At 39.3% G+C, this 21,262-nt stretch overlaps 1 protein-coding gene across 2 annotated transcripts in view; it reads right to left on the bottom strand.

The window, feature by feature from the left end:
- The window catches only part of LOC143877625 (phosphatidylinositol-3-phosphatase myotubularin-1-like), a 42,447-nt gene that overhangs the window by 7,723 nt on the left and 13,462 nt on the right, over positions 1 to 21,262 (bottom strand). For both annotated transcript variants that reach the window (XM_077379775.1, XM_077379776.1), the window contains exons 5-13: positions 15,851 to 15,917; positions 14,475 to 14,524; positions 13,991 to 14,280; positions 11,302 to 11,375; positions 11,123 to 11,186; positions 10,854 to 10,919; positions 8,189 to 8,288; positions 7,980 to 8,093; positions 790 to 959 (exon numbers count right to left, since the gene is read on the bottom strand). In XM_077379775.1, coding sequence (XP_077235890.1) covers positions 790 to 959; positions 7,980 to 8,093; positions 8,189 to 8,288; positions 10,854 to 10,919; positions 11,123 to 11,186; positions 11,302 to 11,375; positions 13,991 to 14,280; positions 14,475 to 14,524; positions 15,851 to 15,917 — 995 coding nt within the window. The remainder of the gene's footprint in view (positions 1 to 789; positions 960 to 7,979; positions 8,094 to 8,188; positions 8,289 to 10,853; positions 10,920 to 11,122; positions 11,187 to 11,301; positions 11,376 to 13,990; positions 14,281 to 14,474; positions 14,525 to 15,850; positions 15,918 to 21,262) is intronic.

Below are 21,262 nucleotides of genomic sequence, written 5' to 3'. Positions count from 1 at the left end.
TTTACCGAAAATTCCACAAAGGAAACATAGAGTGCGAGTGAATTTTTATTTGAATCAAATTTTGTTGGATCCAGGATGGTCTGATATATGGTCCTAAAGCAAGTGGGTTTAGATTCAAGCATCATGTAAAAAATTAAATTCAAGATCCGATCAGATGAGGGTCTGCATGGATTCCGCACGAGCAGATCTGGCCTCTTGGGACCTCCATCCACAGGCAAAAATTTTGATCTAAGAATATTTTTTGTTATTCCAAGAAATGCAAACTTATACAAAACCACTAGTGGACAGACTGGACAATATGAATGGCAAGAACTATTCCAGCAACTTAGAAGAGTTATAGCTGAATTGAGAAAGAGCTGAGATAACATCCTCTAATTAATGCAAATAAATGTCACTGATAACACATTAATCCTCATAAAACACCTTCACATCAGTAAGCCTACATGAAACATTTGGATAAATCACAATAAAGAGTTCAAACTTCAAACTGCCAAAATTTCTAAGAAAAGCAGTTAACATGGCAAGTCAAATCAGTGATAAGAACGTAATGAACCATTATCAAATGAACAAGTCATGGACATGTTCTTCAACTTATTACAAAAGTTAAATTATTAAGGGCCTGTTCATTTAAGATTATGGCAGCCGATTTTGAGTGCCAAACCATTGTTGGACTCAAGTTTAAACATATTTTGAGTCCAATAATTGGTTTGACACTCACAATCGGTTGTCATAATCTTAAACAAACAGGGCCTAAGGAATGAATAGGAATGCTGCATGGAGACTCCAAACCTGCAATGGACAAGCACCGAGGACGATTCCAAAGCCACTCGCGCGGCAATCCAAGCAGAACCAGCTAGGACACTCTGAACATGGATTAACCACCCACTATCTCCAAGGGTTGAAACAGAAGCGGACATACTGCTTAAGTTCCCCCCTCCCCAGGTCCATCCACCATTCCTCTGCCATTCAAATAACGTCAAGTGTTAAATTCATATGTGTGGCCCCTGAATGTAAGACATCAACAAAACCAAACATGACAGTCCAAAATGAATATATAAAAGCTAAAGTCAAAGAGACCGACATGCAACTCTGCAATACTTACGTCTAATTTTATGCACAAGGCCACAGTTTCTCATGTCACTAATGGTTGGTTTTTATGCTTATCTACGACATGAACACTCATGGAGCACATTTAAAGCAAAAAAGAAACTTACTCTAGAAGAATACTTCCATCCATAGTTGTCAACCCGTGACTCGATTTCTTAATTTTATCACTCGTGACTCATAACTTCGTAAGAGTTTTTGACAAGAACAAAAATTTAGTTGAAAAAAATATAATTATATATCAAAAGATGAAGCATGTGAAAAATATAACCTAATAGCACATAGATGAGGCATGTAAAAAATATAACTCAATAGCACATAGATAAAGCACTAAGCCAAAAATATAAATAATTATATGCTTGTAACTTGCATGCACAAAGATAATTAAGTTCCAACTTCCAACTTCCAAGTTTTCAACCATCAAAACAAGAAAGCCCAAGCCCGGCGACTCAACTCTACTTGTAAGAGTCTTATTTTTCGAGTCGACTCCTAGCGACTTGTGCAAGTCACAAGATGACTTGGACGAGTCTTGCCACCCATGCGACACGCCTCGAAAGCCCAACAACTCGACTAGACTTGGAAGTTGACACATACGAGTCGTAAGAGTTTGACAACTATGCTTCCATCAATTGAACATAAGAGACAACCAGATCCAAACTCTCAATAACTGAAATTATCCGTTAGATAATTGTTAACCCAAGAACCAGGCTTCTCTTGCAACATTATTGATGATGCCTAAAACATCAAGGATCTAAACTTTTATTGCAAAGGTGCCAAGGACATGATAGCCCGGGTATTGCAAGAATGCTCAAGAAACGGGTCAGCCTCTATTCCAAGAACACAGTTTAAGTAGAATAAATGATCTAAGTCCCCAGGTATTACAAGAATGCTCAAGAAAAAGATCAGCCTCAATTCCAAGACCACAGTGTTTAAGCAGAATAAATGATCTAAGTCCCATGGAATTTCAGAAAAACACAGAATTGCTTTCACACGCACTCAGTGATGGAAGTGTTTAACTTTCATCACTTCTTTATCAGTAATTCCACCACATTTAGATCACAAGAAATTTTGAATTATGCTTATTGTCCTCCAACTGTGACCAAAGTTCCTACTACAGTACTTACAGAAAGATCTGCTTCGTACACTGGATTATGATGCACATGGCATGGGTAGATTATGATGCACATGGCATTAAACTAAATGGCCAAGTCTTAAGAATTTTTCAGAAAACCCATATCGCCAAGGAGGAAGATATTCATTTTATGAAGGCTTATCAGTCAGGAATTCATTTTGTCCTTCCATGACAGTCTCTGAGGAGCAAATGAGATTGCAGACTCGTTAGTGAATTTATATCCAGCGGAGTACTGACAATGTTGTACAAATATTACAGTTTGTTGTTCTCTTCTTTTGTATCTCCTTGTATCCATTTCTCCTTTAGAAATAGTGTTGTCATTAAACAGGGGGACACAATGATCATAGCCTTTGGAAATATCGAGACCATGGTGGTTTAAGAAGCAGTAGTTTCAGAAATATAAATTAAAAAACAAAATTGAGAATAGGGACAGTAAAAGTGACTTCCAAGAGTTCAGACAACGAGACCCAGGTGGTTCAAAATGGGTGTTGTACCCAAGTCTAACAATACTATTTTAAGTGCACATGTCGAACCCATGATATGCAAAGCCTACAATTGCAAACACCTTTAAGACGATAGGATTACGAATTGAAAGAAAGGTGCATTATGAAGCCAAACCAAACACTACATCAGACAGCTAGTCAAAAGAGAATTTCCCTAAGAGCACTACCGCTCAACAATCCTTTTTCGCTATTCTTGTGGGAAAGAAGTGATCAACATGTTAAAGAATTGAAAATTGTCTACCCTTGCCAAAATGCTTTGGTTTCACTCCTTAACAAATATGATAAGAAAGTTCGCGCAAAAAGGGAACACTGTAACAAGAATAAGGCCAAAAGAAATCAAAGTCAAGCAATGTCTTAAAACTGAAAACATTATCAATAACTATACCACAGAATTTCTCATCATTATCAAAATCATAGGACGCATGTGCCAAGGCACCGGCAATTGCAAAATTTTGCAACGAATGAGAAGCTTTGGTGATGTGACTAGTTTTACTGTATTTCACCTAAGGGAAATTATCTTTAGAAGTTCTTTAAATGGCAAAAGGTAGGGTAATCACCTACGAAGCACGGGTACTCTCTCGGGGGTCCCGTACCCGTACCCCACACGTATGGGGTGCGGGTACGCTCGGGTACGTCCCGGGTACGCACCCCAGAAATTTTTTTTAAAAAAAGAAACTTTTGTGATTCGGGTGCGTGTCGGGTGCGTTGGGGGTGCGCACCCGACGCACCTGACACGTTTTAAAAAAAAAAACAGTGTGTGTGGAGTAAAAGGGGGGGGGGGGGGTGGTTTAAACTTTAAAAAAAGTATAAATGCACGATTTGGGTTTTTTAAAAACCCTAACATATCTCTCTCTCTCTCTCCCTCTCCCGACGGCTCTCCCTCCGACCCCGACGGCTCCCTCTCCCTCCGGCTCTCTCTCCCTCCGGCTCCGGCTCCCTCTCCCTCCGACGGAACCTCCGGTATTTCTCTCTCTCTCTCTCCCTCTCTACTGCTCTCTCTCTCTCTCTCTACTGCTCTCTCTCTGCCTCTCTCTCTCTCTCTCTCTCTCTCTCTCTCTATTCCTCCCATTTCTTTTTCTTTTTCCTTCCTCAGATTATGGCAACCGATTGTGTTCCCCAAACCTATTTCCTCAGATTAATAGGTTTAGGGCTGACAATCAGTTGTCATAATCTCCAAACTTAGGCCCTTTCGTTTGAGATTTTGCCAACTGATTGTTTTTAAATTTTAATCAAACCTATTTAGGGCTGACAATCAGTTGTCATAATCTCTAAATAGGTTTTGGGCTTTTTCCCTTTTGGGAGCACAATCGGTTGTCAAAATCTGAAACGAACAGGGCCTTAAATCTGTGTATCTCTGTCTCTCTCTCTTTTTTGGGGGATTTTGTGAATCTGTTTTTTTGGGGATTTTGTGAATCGATTTTGAGTCCAAAAACAGATTATTGGGCCCTCTTTCTTTTGGATTTTGAGGACAGATTGTGAGTCCAAAGCAGATTTTTGGACTCAAAGTCTGTTGAATCTAATTTTGAGTCCAAGAATCAGCTTCGGACTCACAATCTGTTCTCAAAATCCAAATCTGATTTTTGGGTGCAATACATGTTGGCTGTTGAGAGTCCAAAACTGAGTTTTGGGTGCAATACCTGTTGGCTGTTGAGAGTCCAAAACTGATTTTTGGGTGCAATACCTATTGGCTGTTGGTTGTTGGCTGTTGAGAGTCCAAAACTGATTTTTTGGTGCAATACCTGTTGGCTGTTGAGAGTCCAAAACAGATTTTTGGGTGGAATACCTGTTGGCTGTTGAGAGTTCAAAACTTATTTTTGGGTGCAAATACCTGTTGTCTGTTACTCTGTTGAGAGTCCAAAACTGATTTTTGGATGCAATACGCCAGTACCTGTTGAGACTTGAGACTTGAGAGTCTAAAATTGCTTCATTATAAATTTATAATTGCATTGCATTGGATTGCCATTTGCCATTTGCCATTTGCCATTTGCCACTTGCCTTTTGAATTTACATGGGTATGTTTGGTTGTGTAATGTGTATACAATTGTTTAATTTACATGGGTATGTTTGGTTGTGTATACAAATTTACAATTGGTGTTGCCTTGTAACCTTGTTTGTTTCAATTTGTGTAATTGAGAATTAGAGTCCCTTGTTTTGTTGGGTTGCAACGTTGCGTACTAAAATTGTTTTTGTTGTTTAATAGATTTTAGAATGTCTTCATCCGGTGCTAGTAGCGCCGCCCAAACCACACATACGTCTTCTACTGATGAAGATTTGTCGAAGCCTTTATGGAAGCATGTCTCTAGATTTGATAAAGATCCTAAGGGTGGAGGGAATGTGAGGTGGCAATGCAATTTTTGCAGTAAGAGCTTCAGTAGCTCCTACACAAGGGTTAGGGCGCACTTGTTGAAGATAGCGGGACAAGGAATCAGACCATGTTCTAAAGTGAAAGCAAGTGATCTACTTACAATGCAAAGGTTTGAGGAAGAATGCAAAGAGATTATGAAGCAAAATGCTCCCAAGAAAGTGCCATTGCCGCCATCGTCGAGTACTGGATCATTGGGTTGCACAAGTATGTTTGTGGTTGAAGAAGAGAAAGACAAGTGGAAATGTGAGTGCACTTGAAAAAGCTTTCAACATGGCGGCCCGTGATCAACTACATGCCGAGATTGCTAGGATGTTTTACTCCGGTGGCTTGCCCTTTCACCTAGCAAGAAACCCATACTATGCTAGTTCCTACACTTTTGCCGCCAACAATGCACTTTCGGGGTATTTGCCTCCGGGGTACAACTTGCTTAGGACAACTCTACTTCAAAGAGAGAGGGCTAATATTGATAGGTTGTTGCAACCTATTAGAGACACGTGGAGGGAGAAAGGCGTGAACATTGTTAGTGATGGATGGAGCGACTCACAGAGGAGGCCTCTCATTAACTTCATGGCGGTATCGGAAGGTAGAGCTATGTTTCTTAAGGAGATAGATTGTTCGGGGGAGACAAAAGACAAGCATTTCATTGCTAACTTATTGAAGGAAGTCATTAATGAGGTTGGACATGATAAGGTTGTCCAGGTAGTTACCGATAATGCTCCAAATTGCAAGGCGGCCGGACAACTTGTTGAAGCTCAAATTCCTTCCATATTTTGGACCCCGTGTGTGGTGCACACACTCAATCTTGCTTTGAAGAACATTTGTGCGGCAAAGAATGTGGAAGTAAATCAAATTGTCTATGGAGAATGTAGTTGGATCTCGGATATTGCGGGAGATGTCATGCTAGTGAAGAATTTCATCATGAATCATTCGATGAGATTGGCCATATTCAACGACTTCAATAGTTTGAAGTTGCTTTCCGTTGCCGAGACTCGCTTTGCGAGTGTTATTGTGATGCTTAAGCGATTTAAACTCTTAAAGCAAGGTCTACAATCGATGGTGATTAGTGACAAATGGAATTGCTATCGAGATGATGATGTAGGAAAATCAAAGTTTGTGAAAGAGAAGGTGTTGGATGACATTTGGTGGGATTCTATCGATTACATACTCTCTTTTACATCTCCTATGTATGACATGCTAAGAGAGTGTGACACGGATAAGCCTTGTCTTCATTTGGTTTATGATATGTGGGACACGATGATTGAGAAAGTGAAGACGGCAATCTATAGGAAGGAAGCAAAGAGAAAAGAAGAGTCTAGCTTTTATGAAGTGGTGCAAGAAATTCTTTTTGATCGTTGGAACAAGAGCAACACTTCGCTTCATTGCTTGGCTCATTCATTGAATCCAAGGTTAGGTGACTTCAAATTTTATTTAGATTAATAGTTATGTTCATTGTGAACTTTATTTCCTACTTTTAACATGAAACTAAATTATTTTTTATATTCTTGAAGGTATTACAGCGAAGAATGGCTTAGTGCCGGTTCAAATCGTGTTCCTCCACATAAGGATACAGAGATTTATGCAGAGAGGGTAAAGTGCCTCAAAAGGTACTTTCCCAATTCAGCAGATCGCACGAAGGCTAATGTGGAGTTTGCCCACTTCTCTATGAAGTCTGGATTATTCAATGACGTTGATTCTATCAAAGACCGAGCTACTTTAGAGCCTCATGATTGGTGGGCTGTCCACGGTACGTGTGCTCCTATGCTTCAAAGCTTAGCTTTGAAGCTTCTTATGCAGCCTTCGTCTTCATCTTGTGCCGAGAGGAATTGGAGCACTTACTCCTTTGTGCATTCTTTGAGAAGGAACAAGATAACTCCACAACGGGCTCAGGACTTGGTTTTTGTTCATAGTAATCTCCGTCTTCTATCAAGACGATCTCCACAGTATGCACAGGGAGAGACGAGGATGTGGGACATAGGTGGAGATTCATTTGACTCTTTTGAGGATGTTGGGGTGCTTGAAGTTGCTAGCCTTTCACTCGATGAGCCGGATTTGGAAGCCATTGTTTTTACCGATGATGTAGATGATGATATTGGAGATGAGGCGACGGACATTGTATCTAATGAATGATGCGATCGTAACATTTTGTACTTAAAGTTGGAACTTATGAAATATGGAGTAATATTAGATTTTGCTATTTTGCTGATGTTAATTGTAATTTGATTGTTCTTTAATTGTTTTTAATTTTTATAAATATATAATAAAATAATAAAAAATATTATTATATTTAACGTACCTGAACGTACCCGCACCCGGGTTTTTTGGAAAATCACGTACCCGCGTACCCGTGTCGTGTCGTACCCGTACCCCGCACCCGTACCCGTGCTTCTTAGGTAATCACTATAAATGGTAAAACGTAGTGAAGAGCGAGATTCTTCCCAAAGCACTTCAATTAAGTACTACAAGTGGCGCCCCTAATAGTAAGGCCCTATTCATTCACCTAATTAGGGTGTTTAAGAAGTTTCAACCCCCCCTCCCGGCCCTATTTATTAGTGCCCCTATTAGCCTGGGATCAGGGTCACCATCCTCAAAACTTGGTTGCTATAACCATGTCCTGTAACTAATGAATTACAGAAATGGTTGCCAAAGTTCATCTTCTCAGACAGCTAGACAAATTAAAAAGCATAACAATTTGAATAATCATCGACAATAAAGTATTCTAATTCTGCATAAATAAAATCATACCACGCCTTCCAAATTCAATAGTTTCACATTTCAAAAGTCAAAATATAAGAGAATCCTGTTTTCAAGAAAATAGTAAAAAGTAGATTATGCTGAGCTGCAATAGTCGAATATGAAGGGCTGTTCAACATCTAACCAAGAATGACGACATTCCATCTGATGAAGTGGCACCATGTGTATCTAGGTAGTCTCGGAGCCGAGCAAGACTGTCTCTCATGGCATGAATATTGTCGATCCCAAAGAAAACAACCTAAATGGCAATTTAACAAAAGTATATCAACAAATAATAAAGATGTCCGTTCTATAAATCCAACTGCAACTGTACAAAACAAATCTTAGACAGACCTCAGATTGGAAATAATTAGAAGATGACTCCGACCCGCCTCCCATTGCCCCATTTGCTAAAGCATTCTTTCTAGGCCTTGCATCAGCTATATAAAGCTTCCTGCAGAAAACATCACTTTTAGCACCACTACATAATGTGAGCATAAGAGGATCAAAAGAATACATGGTTAAAACTCTGTGGAAAGGATAAATCAGAGAACTGGACAAGGCAGTTGTGGTCAAGAAAGGATCATGAATGAAACATAGGTCCATCTGCATGACTCCTAAAAACGATTTAAGTGTACTGTCCAGGCAGAAATCAATAGGGGAGCCAGAGTTTAGTGATGCCGACAACCAGGCCAGGAGCACACACGGAGAACAGAAATTCTTAAAATAACAATAAGAGGAACACCAAGGAATCGTCCGTATGAAAAAAGATCTTAAAAAGATAAAATGTATCTCATAATGAATAAACAAATAGAAATTTAATTCTTCTACTGTGTCTGCTAACAAAAGTACAACAACATAATCAACAAATAGAATTGGGATTATAATGGAATCAATAAATGTTAAAATTGCATATTAGATAAGTGGCAGACTTAAGAGTAGATGATCTTGTTTGTGTTATGAGTTGGTTTCTAGTGTTCTGACCGGGATGGGGCTTTAAAACAGGGTTAGATCATCGAAATGGAAGATTTAGGAAGAATTCGGTTGGAAAAACTAATTTCCTCTCATGTGTATCCCTTTGAGTTTTGAAAGACGAACACGGGAATAATGGAAATATTTGTTTGATCAGAAGGTTATTATAAAATATGACTGGATTCCTGAGGAATTTGGAAATGGAGATATTTTGATTAAAAAATGATTTGCAGAATGATCTAATAAACAATTGATTCAAAGCTTTACTCAATGCCTTAGAAGAGCCTCCCATTCCACTTTTTCCAAACGCGGGACATGGAAGGGCGAACTATCTTACAGAACCACCAGTAGCAGCAGAAGGGAGCACATACTAAGCAATTACCTCCTGAATCAAATAGGAAGTGGGCACCTAATATTAAAGCAGCAAAAGGCATGCCAAAAAACTGGGGGATGCAATCAATGAATTAGGTGATTTGTTATCTCCACATCCTTCAGGGTGTCATGTGTCATAAGATCCAGCTCCTCCTCCACATCAAATCAATCATGAGATACTCTCCTACAACCAACCACAAAAGCAAATTCACTATCTGGACAAAAATGTCATTCCCCACACCACGATAGAAGGAAAATTAGTAGTTCCCTGACAAACAGAGCTTTAAAAGCCATAAGATTACAAGAGAAAATTCCACTAGGACGCTGTACACACGTTAATCAGAAATATTAGCAGGAGCATAAAACAGAATGACCAGCCCGCACTCCCCCAATGCACTAATAGAGTTAAAAGGATATCATGGTCAGATCCAGATGTAAGAGATCCTCTTCCAAACCAGCTAGACATTAACAGGACTCCCATAAGAGTAGACCTGGCCAACGGGTGGGCCGGGCAGGGTTTCACCCAACTTGTATGGGTCCGGGTGGTACGGGCCGGGTCCAAAATGACCCGGAATCTTACGGGTCACTATTTTGTGAACCCAGACCCCACTCGTATGGGCTGGGTGGCCCGCGGGTCACCCAGTTTTTTATACCTGTAAATGTTGCTAGCAACAACTCCGCCTGTGTTTTTCACAAATAAAGGAGGAGGGTTGGCGTCAGGTTGGCAGCCGGACGTAAACCTAGACACTTTTCTATGAAATGAATGCACCAATTGAGGAGAAGATGAGAGAGCACCGCTTAAGATGGTTGGGCATATCCAACGTAGACCTTTGGATGCTCCAATAAGAAGTGACTTATGCCAAGTTGATGGAGTGAAAAGAGGTAGGGGGGCTGAAAAACAACTTGGGTAGAAACAGTGAGGAAAGATTTAAGGGCTAGGAACATAACAGAGAACATGACCTTGGATAGGAAAGAATGGAAGAAAATGATCCATCTAGACGAACCCAACTAGTGTTCGGATTATACTTAGTCAATTTGAGCCGGGTAGATCCTTTCACCTTCTTCATGAAAATTTTCTAAAGGATTCATTAGCCGACCCCAACTAGGTTGGGACAAAGGCTTAGTTGAGTTGAGTTGAGTAAGTGTTGCTAGCAACATCATGTCTTTTTCATGCGGAGTCGGTTAAAGTAATTTTAATTCAGATTCCACTATGTGGAACATTTTGTGGAATGAAGGTGAGGAGGGCATATTCCTACCAGGTGTTGGGACTCACATAGGTTATGGCCTTATCCTTGAGTAAGTGCCTCAAGAATTGGTTGTCAGCATTGTGCTATAAAGAATACATCAAACATATACTCTCTTTTTTAAAAGAATAAAACATATGCTATTCAATTTCAAAGATTTTAAAGCATGTTTCATGCGTACTCGATTCATGGAATCTAGGTTCCATTAAAGGAGTTAAGTGAGTTAAAGTAGCATAATCAGGCCATAATCTAATTTGTAAATGGTTGCTTGAGTAATTCTGATGTCTTGAGCCTAGGCAAATAAGAGTGGTTTCAGATTTCCTGCATATGTTCTCAAATACATTGTATGCTGCCGACCAGCACTGGATCACAGACGTGAACTATGTAGAAAGAAAACAAACTTTTAATTACATCAACAAATAAAAGCATACCTTCGTGGTCCCCTGTCACCAGTGGTTTGAGTGCAAAGCGCAGCAACAAGATTTTCATCAGCATTGCTGCAGCACAATTTACAAACGGGTATATTATGAAAAGTTCATCCAAAGAACCCCCAACATAACAGAAAACTGCATAGCAACTTGATCGACGGTAAATCCACAAAACTTCTGTCCATATATACTCTCAAAGTCATAATAGTTCATGTTCTGTCAAAACTTTCCTATGGGTGACTGATAAGACCCAACTACTTGCATTAATTTACCTTCTTGAATTCATCATGAGGCCAACTAAAGGTTGGGATGAACGTGCAAGAACAGCTCCAGTGCCTACAACAATGACATGATTGCAAATATTGAACCCAGTTTGTAAACCTGACCATATCCTTCAGAGAAGCCAAATACAAAAAGCAAGGCAAAAAATAGAAGGATATTTAGCACACACCTGGATGACACCATGAAATTACAGGCAACCGGCACCTTGCACGAAAGGTAGAAGCCTGTACTACTTCTTCATCACTGGTGCCAGCAATATAGAAAAGGTATCACTTCAGGGTAGCGAATATCATGCATAGTTGTAAGAACCGGTAAAATAGATATATATATATATATATATAAATATAAAAATGGCCTCATAGGTGGGTAATCATCGGCCATTACTCATTTTTCCCAAGTTAATCGGGCATGAGGACATCTGGCATAATGGGGCGTACACGATTCGAACCCAAGTCTAAGCTAAGATTGAACGGCTTCCTACCACTAAGCCACCACCCCAGATGTCAACAAAAACGGAATAAATATATATATATGTTAAAATTTCCAATAGTCACTATTCACAATTACTATTCACAATAGTCACTATGCAAGATTACTATGCAGAAATACTATGCAAGTTCACTATTGAGATACACTATTTAAAAGTATTATTCACAGTAGGACCCACCGAGTACTATTTACAAACGGGTCCCACCATCAGTAGGTCCCACATCAGCGGGCCCCACACCCGCAGGTCCCACATCAGCGGGCCCCACACAAGTAGGTCCCACACAAGCGGGTCCCACATCAGCGGGTCCTACCAACAGTAGGTCCCACAACAAGTAAGTCCCACACAATAATTCAAGTTACTATTCATGCAAATAAAATAATAAATAAAATAATAATATAATAATTCAGGTTAAGGCTATAAATAGAGGCTCGCAGACGAGGAGAAAAAAAAAAGGAGAAAGAGAGAGGAAGAGAAAAAGAAGAAAAAGAAAAAGGAAATCTGAGAGAGAAGAAGGAAAAGGAAATCAGAGAGAAGAAGGAAAAGGAAATCTGAGAGAGGAGAAGGAAAAGGAAATCTGAGAGAGGAGAAGGTAAGTCTGTCAATAGTTATTTATTTACACAGTGAAATATCGGTGATATGGTTGGTTCTACCACCTATGGATAAAGCGTGCATATGAGGCGATAACTCGCTATCGATTATGCAAACTTTATCATCATATTTGAACGGTGAAATGCTCGCATAGTAACCGTAAAGTAAACTGTAAGGAAAGAAAGGCGAAGGTCAATAGTTATTTATTTAAACAGTGAAATATCGGTGATATGGTTGGTTCTACCACCTATGGATAAAGCTTGCATATGAGGCGATAACTCGCTATCGATTATGCAAACTTTATCATCATATTTGAACGGTGAAATGCTCGCATAGTAACCGTAAAGTAAACTGTAAGGAAAGAAAGGCGAAAAAAAAGGCGAACTGCTGAGCATAGTAGCCAAAGAATGGTGGCCCACATGAATAGTAACATGCGGGGCCCACATGAAGTAATATGCGGGCCCACATGAAGGAGTAACATGCGGGGCCCACATGAATAGTAACATACGGGGCCCACATGAATGAGTAACATGCGGGGCCCACATGAATAGTAACATGCGAGGCCCACATGCATAGTAATATGCGGGGCCCACATAAATAGTGCATACTGGACAGAAAGGACATGAATTTGATAAAACTTAGAATTATTTACAGGTTAATCATTCCTATTCTTGTTGGGACTTTTCGGTTACTATCTTCACTCAGAAATTAAAAAGGCAGGTGACAGCTAGACCTTGTCTTGTAATGGTATTCACTATAATTGTCTATGCAATGTAGCTCTGCTTATAAATTGCCTGATAAATACCTGCTTAGTGAATTTATACTCGCTTGCCTGGAATCAAATGAATTGAAATGAATGCAGGAAGAAAGGCAAAGGTAAGTAATTGCATACATGTTGCATACATGGGGAAAGTGAAGGGGAACTTAAGGGTGTGGTGGAATCATCCTGGGACCTAAGGTCCAAAGGCCAACGCGAGAAGCGTGTACTGCCTTTCGTTGGCAAACCAACCAAAAAGGGAAAGTATCCCCGAGGGATAGTATCCCCGGCTCGGCAAATGCGAGACCGTAATCCAAGTCCATAACGTCACTACCTTCAGACAGGGGTAGTGGGTAGCCGTGCGGCAAGGACACCGGCAGAAAAAAATAAAATAAAATGAAAAAGTCAGAAAAGAACTGACAGAAAAATAAATGGGGGAAAAGCCGGATGTACCTGGGGAATGTGCTGTCTCATAATTATTGCATGCATAGCATACATTGAAATTATTGTCATTCCTTTTATTTATATTGCCATGGGCATTGTAATCTTTATTATATTGTTTCTAGACATTATTGAGGATGTGGATTATATTGTATGCACTGTTATTATTGTCTCTTTTACTTTGCTCGGTCTCTGGATGACCCTGCTCTGACGTTGATTCCTCCACCACAGGGGTTGAGGCATTAGATGGCGGAGCATTTGCAAATGAAGGAACCATGGGATAAGGGACTGTGTGATCAGAGAGTTTGTTCCTGAGTTTTTACATTTTGACGCCTTGCGTCATTTACCATGTCTATCAATACTTTGTTATGATAAGACATCTTTCAGTTGTAATAAGATTCTATCGTGGTTGATGCTTGTATAAAAAAAAAAAAAAAAAAATAGTTACATGATTTTTGCTTTCTTTTGCTCGTAGCGACTCGTCGGAAATCGGGTCGTTACAATAGTGCCAGGAATTGAATTAATAGTAGCTATTCTCTAGCCACGTCTTTGTAATAAATTACCGTAAGTATTGAAACATACCTGATACATTTAGGGACAATCAATGAGAACGGATAGGTCGGGCACATCGTATAGTTGGAATTTACCCCACTAATTCTCCACGACTGATTCGATACGGAAAATGATCCATCTTCTATGGCACTACTTGACACGTGATGGGAGCCACTCCCGAGAAGCCGAAGATATTCATTCAATAACCGCACCTTGGGGTTGGTGTTGCTGAATTTAGAGGGTCCACAAGTAAATGTATAAAGATCCCATAAACGACCCGGCCTAGTACACCGGCACAATGCATCAAACACAGCTCGCCTCTGTAAGAGTTACAAGGTTACCACATGAAAACATGTAAGTGGTTCTATTATGATCAACATGGTAACTAGTTACTGAACTTGTACAAAGTACAAACAAACCCAATATAATAATACACATGAATTGTGACAAGCTAAGGACAGTCACATACAAAGCATGAAGCTAATATATATACAGAACAGGACCGTAGACTAACCTGCTTAGTTCGAGGGCGAAATCCAAAGACAATAATTCTCATGTCTTTACCTGCAAAAAAGAGGTATAGCCATGAGATGCATATAATGCAACAACACTAACTAATTCAATGATTATAGTCATTTACACTCCTTCCACTCAATTACGCCATAGATAGCTTCATATGCTTAAAAAGATTCCATTGCATAAAAAATACTTAAGTAGAGGCAAAATTTCATCTTAGGGAAAGGATTTACGACATGCAATTAAATATTCATAAATTTTTTTGTTGTCAACTGTTTGCTAAATTCCCCCAGTGGAAAAGTTGGTTCATTGACCAAGAGGGGAAAAAAAAGAGAGTTTGTAACCCTAATAAAAATAGTGAAACTCTCTTTTCCCATCTTCATGGTCGTAATACATTTCCGAACAATGTAAGTTTTGTGTTCTTGTTTTGTTTGTGTTTCTTGCATGTCATCTTGTTGTTGGCTGCACATCATGTTTGATACTACTTTGAGAGATTAGAGATCTCTTGATTTTCAACAACACAAATAGCAAACTTAGAGTTACATCACGCATGCATATACAAGTAGCCTCAATAAACAAAATTAACTAAATAAAAATAAAAAACGCACCATAACCGGTCAACCCATCAGGCTATTACAACTCGATTTTATTTTCTAAAAAGATACAACCCAAGGTGACCTCAACCATTAGGTTCTGCCTCATAGGAAAAACTAGGTTTGGTCAAAGGAGAAAGAACCATGGAAGCAATCGATTATAGATCTAGCCTAGTAACGACTAGCCATGTGGAAGACTATCTCAAACCTCCAAAGAATTGTTCACCTTTAACCACCAACCAATGTTAGTCAGACATAGTAAAGAGCATTCCTTCAAGATTTAGTCGAGCAGCTTGATGGATATGTTGACAAGTAGCTTCAATAAACCAAAATTAACTATAGCAGAAAAAACCTCCAAAATGATCCTCTGAGCATGTCTAACATGACCACGAATGAATTATTTCTACCAAAATGGAATGATAATAAATTATAGAAGGGGATTCAGTTCTAAATGGGAAAACCAAAAAATGGAATACCACAATGTCAATAATCATGCAAGATTAGCAACTTGATCAATTGATCAATTACTAATCTATGCCTCATTTATTAATTGTGGCATGCTACAATTTCAAAAATATTTACAATCAACAAAAGAGATGAGTATAAAATTGTATTCTTAGACTAAAATTGCTACAACTGTGAATCACAAATAGTCATCAACAATTCAACATGCAACTACGACATAAAATGTGGTAATAACATCATAGTTCGCCAATATATACATTTAAATGAAATGAAAGTAAATTAAATTCAATAAAAAATGATAACTCTAAGAGCATACCTATAACCTGGAGAAGTCGCCGTGGAGTTCTATCAAATTGACGGGGAGCCGGTGCAGGCTTCATAACCTAAATTTCAAGTTGGATGAGTAACAATACATATATAATACCCATGACAGCTCATATCAGCACTAATTAAAAATGAAAATTGATAAAAAATAGCACCAAGAGTAAATATTGGGTGAGCCTCACATGATATGGGGAACTCTCCCTTGTTTTGTCATATATCCCATTATTTGCTCCAATAGGAAGGAGTAGAGGACTATTTAGGACTGCAATGGACCCCTAAATATGCGTAGGGAAAGTCTACAACATTATGCACTTTTTCTTCTTGGTATCAGGCACTCTAGTTTGATACATGTTTTTTAAACAGTAACTAAAAAATTATCAAGCGAAGGATATATTAGGAGGACAAGATCGTCAATAACGACAAAAACAAACAAACACAGCAAAACTGCCAAAACCAAACCATAATCAAACTACAATTGCACATTATACATGTAAATGATCTCTCACGACTAACAACTAACGGCTCACATGTTAACTCCCTTCTTAGCCAAAAGTTTGCGACATCATAAGCCTCCCTCACAATAGGTTGGAAGCTAATCAGAAAGATTTATGCTGAGATCTAAAATCTCCTCTATAGGGTCAACAGAAGAATCAATCCCCTTCCACCACTAGCAGACAACTCGAAGCAGCATCCTACTTCAATACTTGAAAGAGAGCTAAAACCCCAACTTTTCTTGAGTCCTTAACCCCAATAGGACAAAAAAGACCACACAATTTGCCGACCCATGATCTCTGAAAATTGCCAACAATGAGGCAGGGCTGAGATTGGCAAAAGAAGAGTGGACAAAGTTGAACTTGAGATGATCCACAGGAGAAAGCTGCCACTCAGCCGATCTCTTCTTAGTAGGATCCTTACACGTTAATATATCAGCCCAGCACATACCGAAGTCCTCCTGCCTGAAGCCCTTGAATTCTTTCATTGCTTTTGCTCAAGAAGAGATACACATGATGACCATCTCCTTAATTATAGCCGCAGAATTGCTCAACACATACCCAATAGGGAGAACACATCAGTCCACAACCTGAGTGCATAAGGAAGAACAACATAAGGCGGTTCCCTCTCCTCCATACACTGCAAATGATACACTGTCACTGCTTAGAGAGATGACAACCACTGTGAATGAGATGATTCACCATCAAGATCTTCTTCAAGCTTATAATCCAACAGAAAGCACAATCTTGGGACGGCCCGCTCTAAGTCCTTGCAGAAAGATATATCGGGAAAAAAACCCACTGGGATGCCTTTTCCAAACGCAATAATCCTCAACCAATGGACAAAAACTTTATTTAGAAGAGAGAAAAACCTAACACAGAAATTAACTTTAATATCTAAGGAAACAACGAAAAATGGGAGTCCGGATGACCCTACAATCTCTCCACTCAAAACACTCTTGGACCAAAGGCATTTTATTCCTAGTAAACCTGAAGAAAGGCAACAGACTTTTAAAGGTGGCACACCACGCCATGGGTCCTCCTATAACCAAAGTCTATTGCTCACACCCACCCTATACCTTTTTCTATTGTCCACACATATTAAAAAGGAAAAAGAGGTTGAAGCTGTACAAATGCCGACAAAAGAGCACAGGAAAAAGATGCGGCTGAGCCTACACACACCAAGAGAAACAACCAAAACAATCAAGGCCCTGTCAGGCCAAAATTAAAGCAAAGGCATAGACTGCCAAATTTCAAAGAGTAATAAGAAACCCCGTGATTGGCTAATTTGTTCATTAAACCAATTCCTCCTCTAGGGACATGAGAGGTAATGCAATCAATCAAGCCGTTGAGGATAGCTCAAATTTTCATAAAGAAGCGACGAAGTTTTCAAGGAGGTGGGCTAGCACCCTTGAGCCACGCAACAACATTGAGAGTGTCATCTTAAATCCACAACTTTTGAACATCGCGTCGATTCACTATCTCTAGCCCATTCCATATTGCCAAAACCTCTGCATCTATGGCATGACTTTCCCAGCAAGGATCTGCAAGGGCAAGAATAACATTACCAATGTGATTCTAAATACTCCCACCACAACCAGCTCTAATGAGTCATGACCACAGCATTATTCTCAACAAAGACCTTGCTACTTCAAGCAAAATCATGGTTTTAAATTTCCACCGAAACCGACATGAACGACCAAAATGTTTCCATTTCCATCCCCACCGAAACGCATAAAAATAGCAAGTGTATTATTTGTATAATATATCGGTATATGCTAATTAATTATATTTTTATGAATTGCATGTTTATATTAGTTGTGTATGTATTATGTATATATTTATATGAATTGACTGTGATATGGTATGTACTGAATTATTATGCATGTGCACGTCGCACATGTCACTAGTTGTCCGAGGTTGTTAAACCTGTGGATGGTTGTCTTGCTTATGCGATGGCTTATAAGTGTGTATTTGTGCTTATTCTAGCATTTCCTGAAGTTTCATATTAAAATTATATCATTTAAATATGTTTCTATCAGTTTTCATGATTTTATAGGATTTCCACCAAAATTTCCGACCAAAAATGAAATTTTTCCATTTCTTTAGCGACAGAAATCGAAACCAAAATTTAAAACCTTTGATCAAAAGTTAGCTTGAGCTACCCAGGGGGGCTCCAAATGTTTGTGGGTTAAGTATGTGGGCACATAGTCAAATGAAACAAAAACCCATTCATGTATTATATCATGAAAATTTGTGCCCAGAAAATGCGTAGATTTTGGTGCTCGCTGGAAAACTTCAATTGTAATTGCTTTCATATTCTGACCTAAGAAAATTTGTTTTCCATTGAAAAACTGATTATTCTTTGCTTTCCAAATAAGACATATACAATAAGGAAAGAGCATTTTCCAGATGCACTGAAGCTTTTTATTTCCAAAGAGAGCATCCCCACTCCCATAAGGCCAAAATAGAAGGGAAGGAGTTGGGCACAGGGAAACATGAAAAATAGCAAAGAAAAATCCCTTAATCTATATGGTTCAAGGGTTTTTTAGGAGTTGATTTCTGGTGAGAATGTTAATATGCATAGCACTCCAATGAGATGCAATCAGCCTAATAGAGGCCAAAGACTTCCAAATATTTGGAAAAAGGGGGAGAGCAAGAGGCAAATGAGAAGTAGAGTTGTATGACTTCAAAGAGGCATGCCCTGTCGGGATACCAGAGAAGCTCACCCCCCACATCCCTGGGAAGGGAAATGTTTAGTCTCAGATCCGGAAAAAAAGAAGGAATTAACCGAAAGAACGAGACGGCTCCCCCAAAAGCAATGTAGGGGTAATTGATATTGTATCGTGCCATTTTTGTTAAGGTAGAAGGCCAGATAAGCTTTTGGAGTAAGGCCCTAGCAAAGAGATTCAGGAACTCCATAACCATTGTGGAATTGCCACATCAGGTATCAAGCCAAAAGAGGGTGTCCTCCCATTTCCAACATTACAAGATTCCTAGAGAAAATACCAAAGGCATTCACGATACGGGCACCGTCGGACTTTTATTCCCCAAATCTTAGGTTGCCATTATCCCTGTAGTATTATGCAACAATTATACAAGCCCAAAGATCCACTTTGCTGTGAAACAATCTCCACCACCATCTCGCAAAACAGGCAGCATTTTCAGCCTGAATATTCTTGATCCCCAACCCACCCACCATTTTGGGTTGGCAGACTTTGCTGCCAGTTTATTAGATGAACCTTCTTGAAAAGAAGAAGTGGAGTGATCATTCCAAAGGAAGCTCATTTGAATTTTCTCAATGGTTTCAGCAACCAACCCTGGAATGCGAAACATAAATAGAAAGCGGGATATTAGAACAGGATGACTAAAGAAGAGCAATCATGCCAGGTAAGGAAAGATATTGCCTTTGCTAAGACTCCAACATAATGCATATTTTTTCTACCATCGGATCCCGATCATAGGGAGAGAGGAAAGCATTCTTAGGGGGCAAGCCCAGTCATTTAATAGGAAGGGACGCTGTGGGAAAACCCCGGAAAACAAAAGAGGCCTAGAACTTGTCCAAGTTAATGAGACAAATGAGAGATTTTAAGCAATAGGTTTTGAGGCCGAAAATTTATTCAATGAAAGACAGTATAATGTTGAGATTAAAAATTTGGACATGGAATGCATTGTCCAAAACGATCATGCCATCCGTGCATTGGATACGGGTCACAGCAGGCCCACCAGGCAAGACATCAAGCCCCTTTAGGAGGTCATTATCTGAAGCCTTAGAAAGGATGTAGCCAAATGTTTTCAGTTGCAATGGCAAATAGGAAAGGGGAGAAGGGATCACCCTAATGGAGGCCTCTAGAGAGGGAGACGTGGCTTCCCTGGCCACCATTGAAAAGGATGGAAAATGGATTGAAGGGATGCACCGTTCTACCCATTTTCCCCATTTGATTCTCAACCCCATTTTTCGAGTGTCCACAATAAAATATGTGACTCGACCTTATTGTTGGATTTTTCAAGGTCTAGCTTTAAAATCATCCCTTTCTGATCACTAAGTATCACATAATCAATTACTTCATTGTAATAACAATGCTATCAAGGATCTGCCTACCTTTTAGGAACCTATATTGATTTTGAAAAACCGACAAAGCATGTACTTCTTAATCCTCAAGGATAACACCTTCAAAATGATATTATGGATCTCACTGATAAGGTTGATTGGGCGATAATCCTTAATATCATAGGCATTACTGGACTTGGGAATGCCTCAGACGATCCTAATAGCCTTCCAGGTCCCCGAACCCTATAGACCAAGAAACCCATTAGACTCCCAATCCCCAAAGCCAGCCCCAGACTTTTTCCACAGTTATTCACACATTGCAAATGTGACCCAGATTCTTTATTGGATGAACCACTTGCCAAAAGGTTAACCAACTAGACAATCCTAACCATTTAATCAAATGAATTTTCACTTATAGAACATGCATTGTTGGTCAGCTTTTTTAGCCATCTATTTGTAGCCGCTAAAAATCCTCTAATCGAGGGTTATGATTGTTTAATTTATTTGATTTTCAGTCTGTTGCCATTCATGATGGAACTTACCAAAGGAAAAGCCAAGATCATAGACATATGTATTAGAATAAAAAAAGAAAAAGCGAGGTAACATTGGATATTTTCCTGTGTCTGCATATTATTCATATATAGGAGCTGTCAATTCTCACCTCAAGTAGCATTGAATATTTTCCTGAGTGATCTGTCAATTCCCACCCTCAAGGGAGAGACTCATCTCTCGACTAAAGAGAAACCACCCCTTAAATAGGAAAAAGTTAACCCTCAACTTCATTAAATCGCACTAAACCCTCATTAGTTGTGAGCCTCATTAATTTCCACCAAAAATTTATGGATATTATTTGCATCTCCGA

This window comes from Tasmannia lanceolata, unplaced genomic scaffold, assembly GCF_043159265.1.
Source record: "Tasmannia lanceolata isolate RefF3 unplaced genomic scaffold, GAP_Taslan_0.1 ptg000005l, whole genome shotgun sequence".
NCBI lineage: Eukaryota > Viridiplantae > Streptophyta > Magnoliopsida > Canellales > Winteraceae > Tasmannia > Tasmannia lanceolata.
The sequence above is the reverse complement of the archived record's forward strand: the minus strand, read 5'-3'. Positions and strand labels throughout refer to the sequence as shown.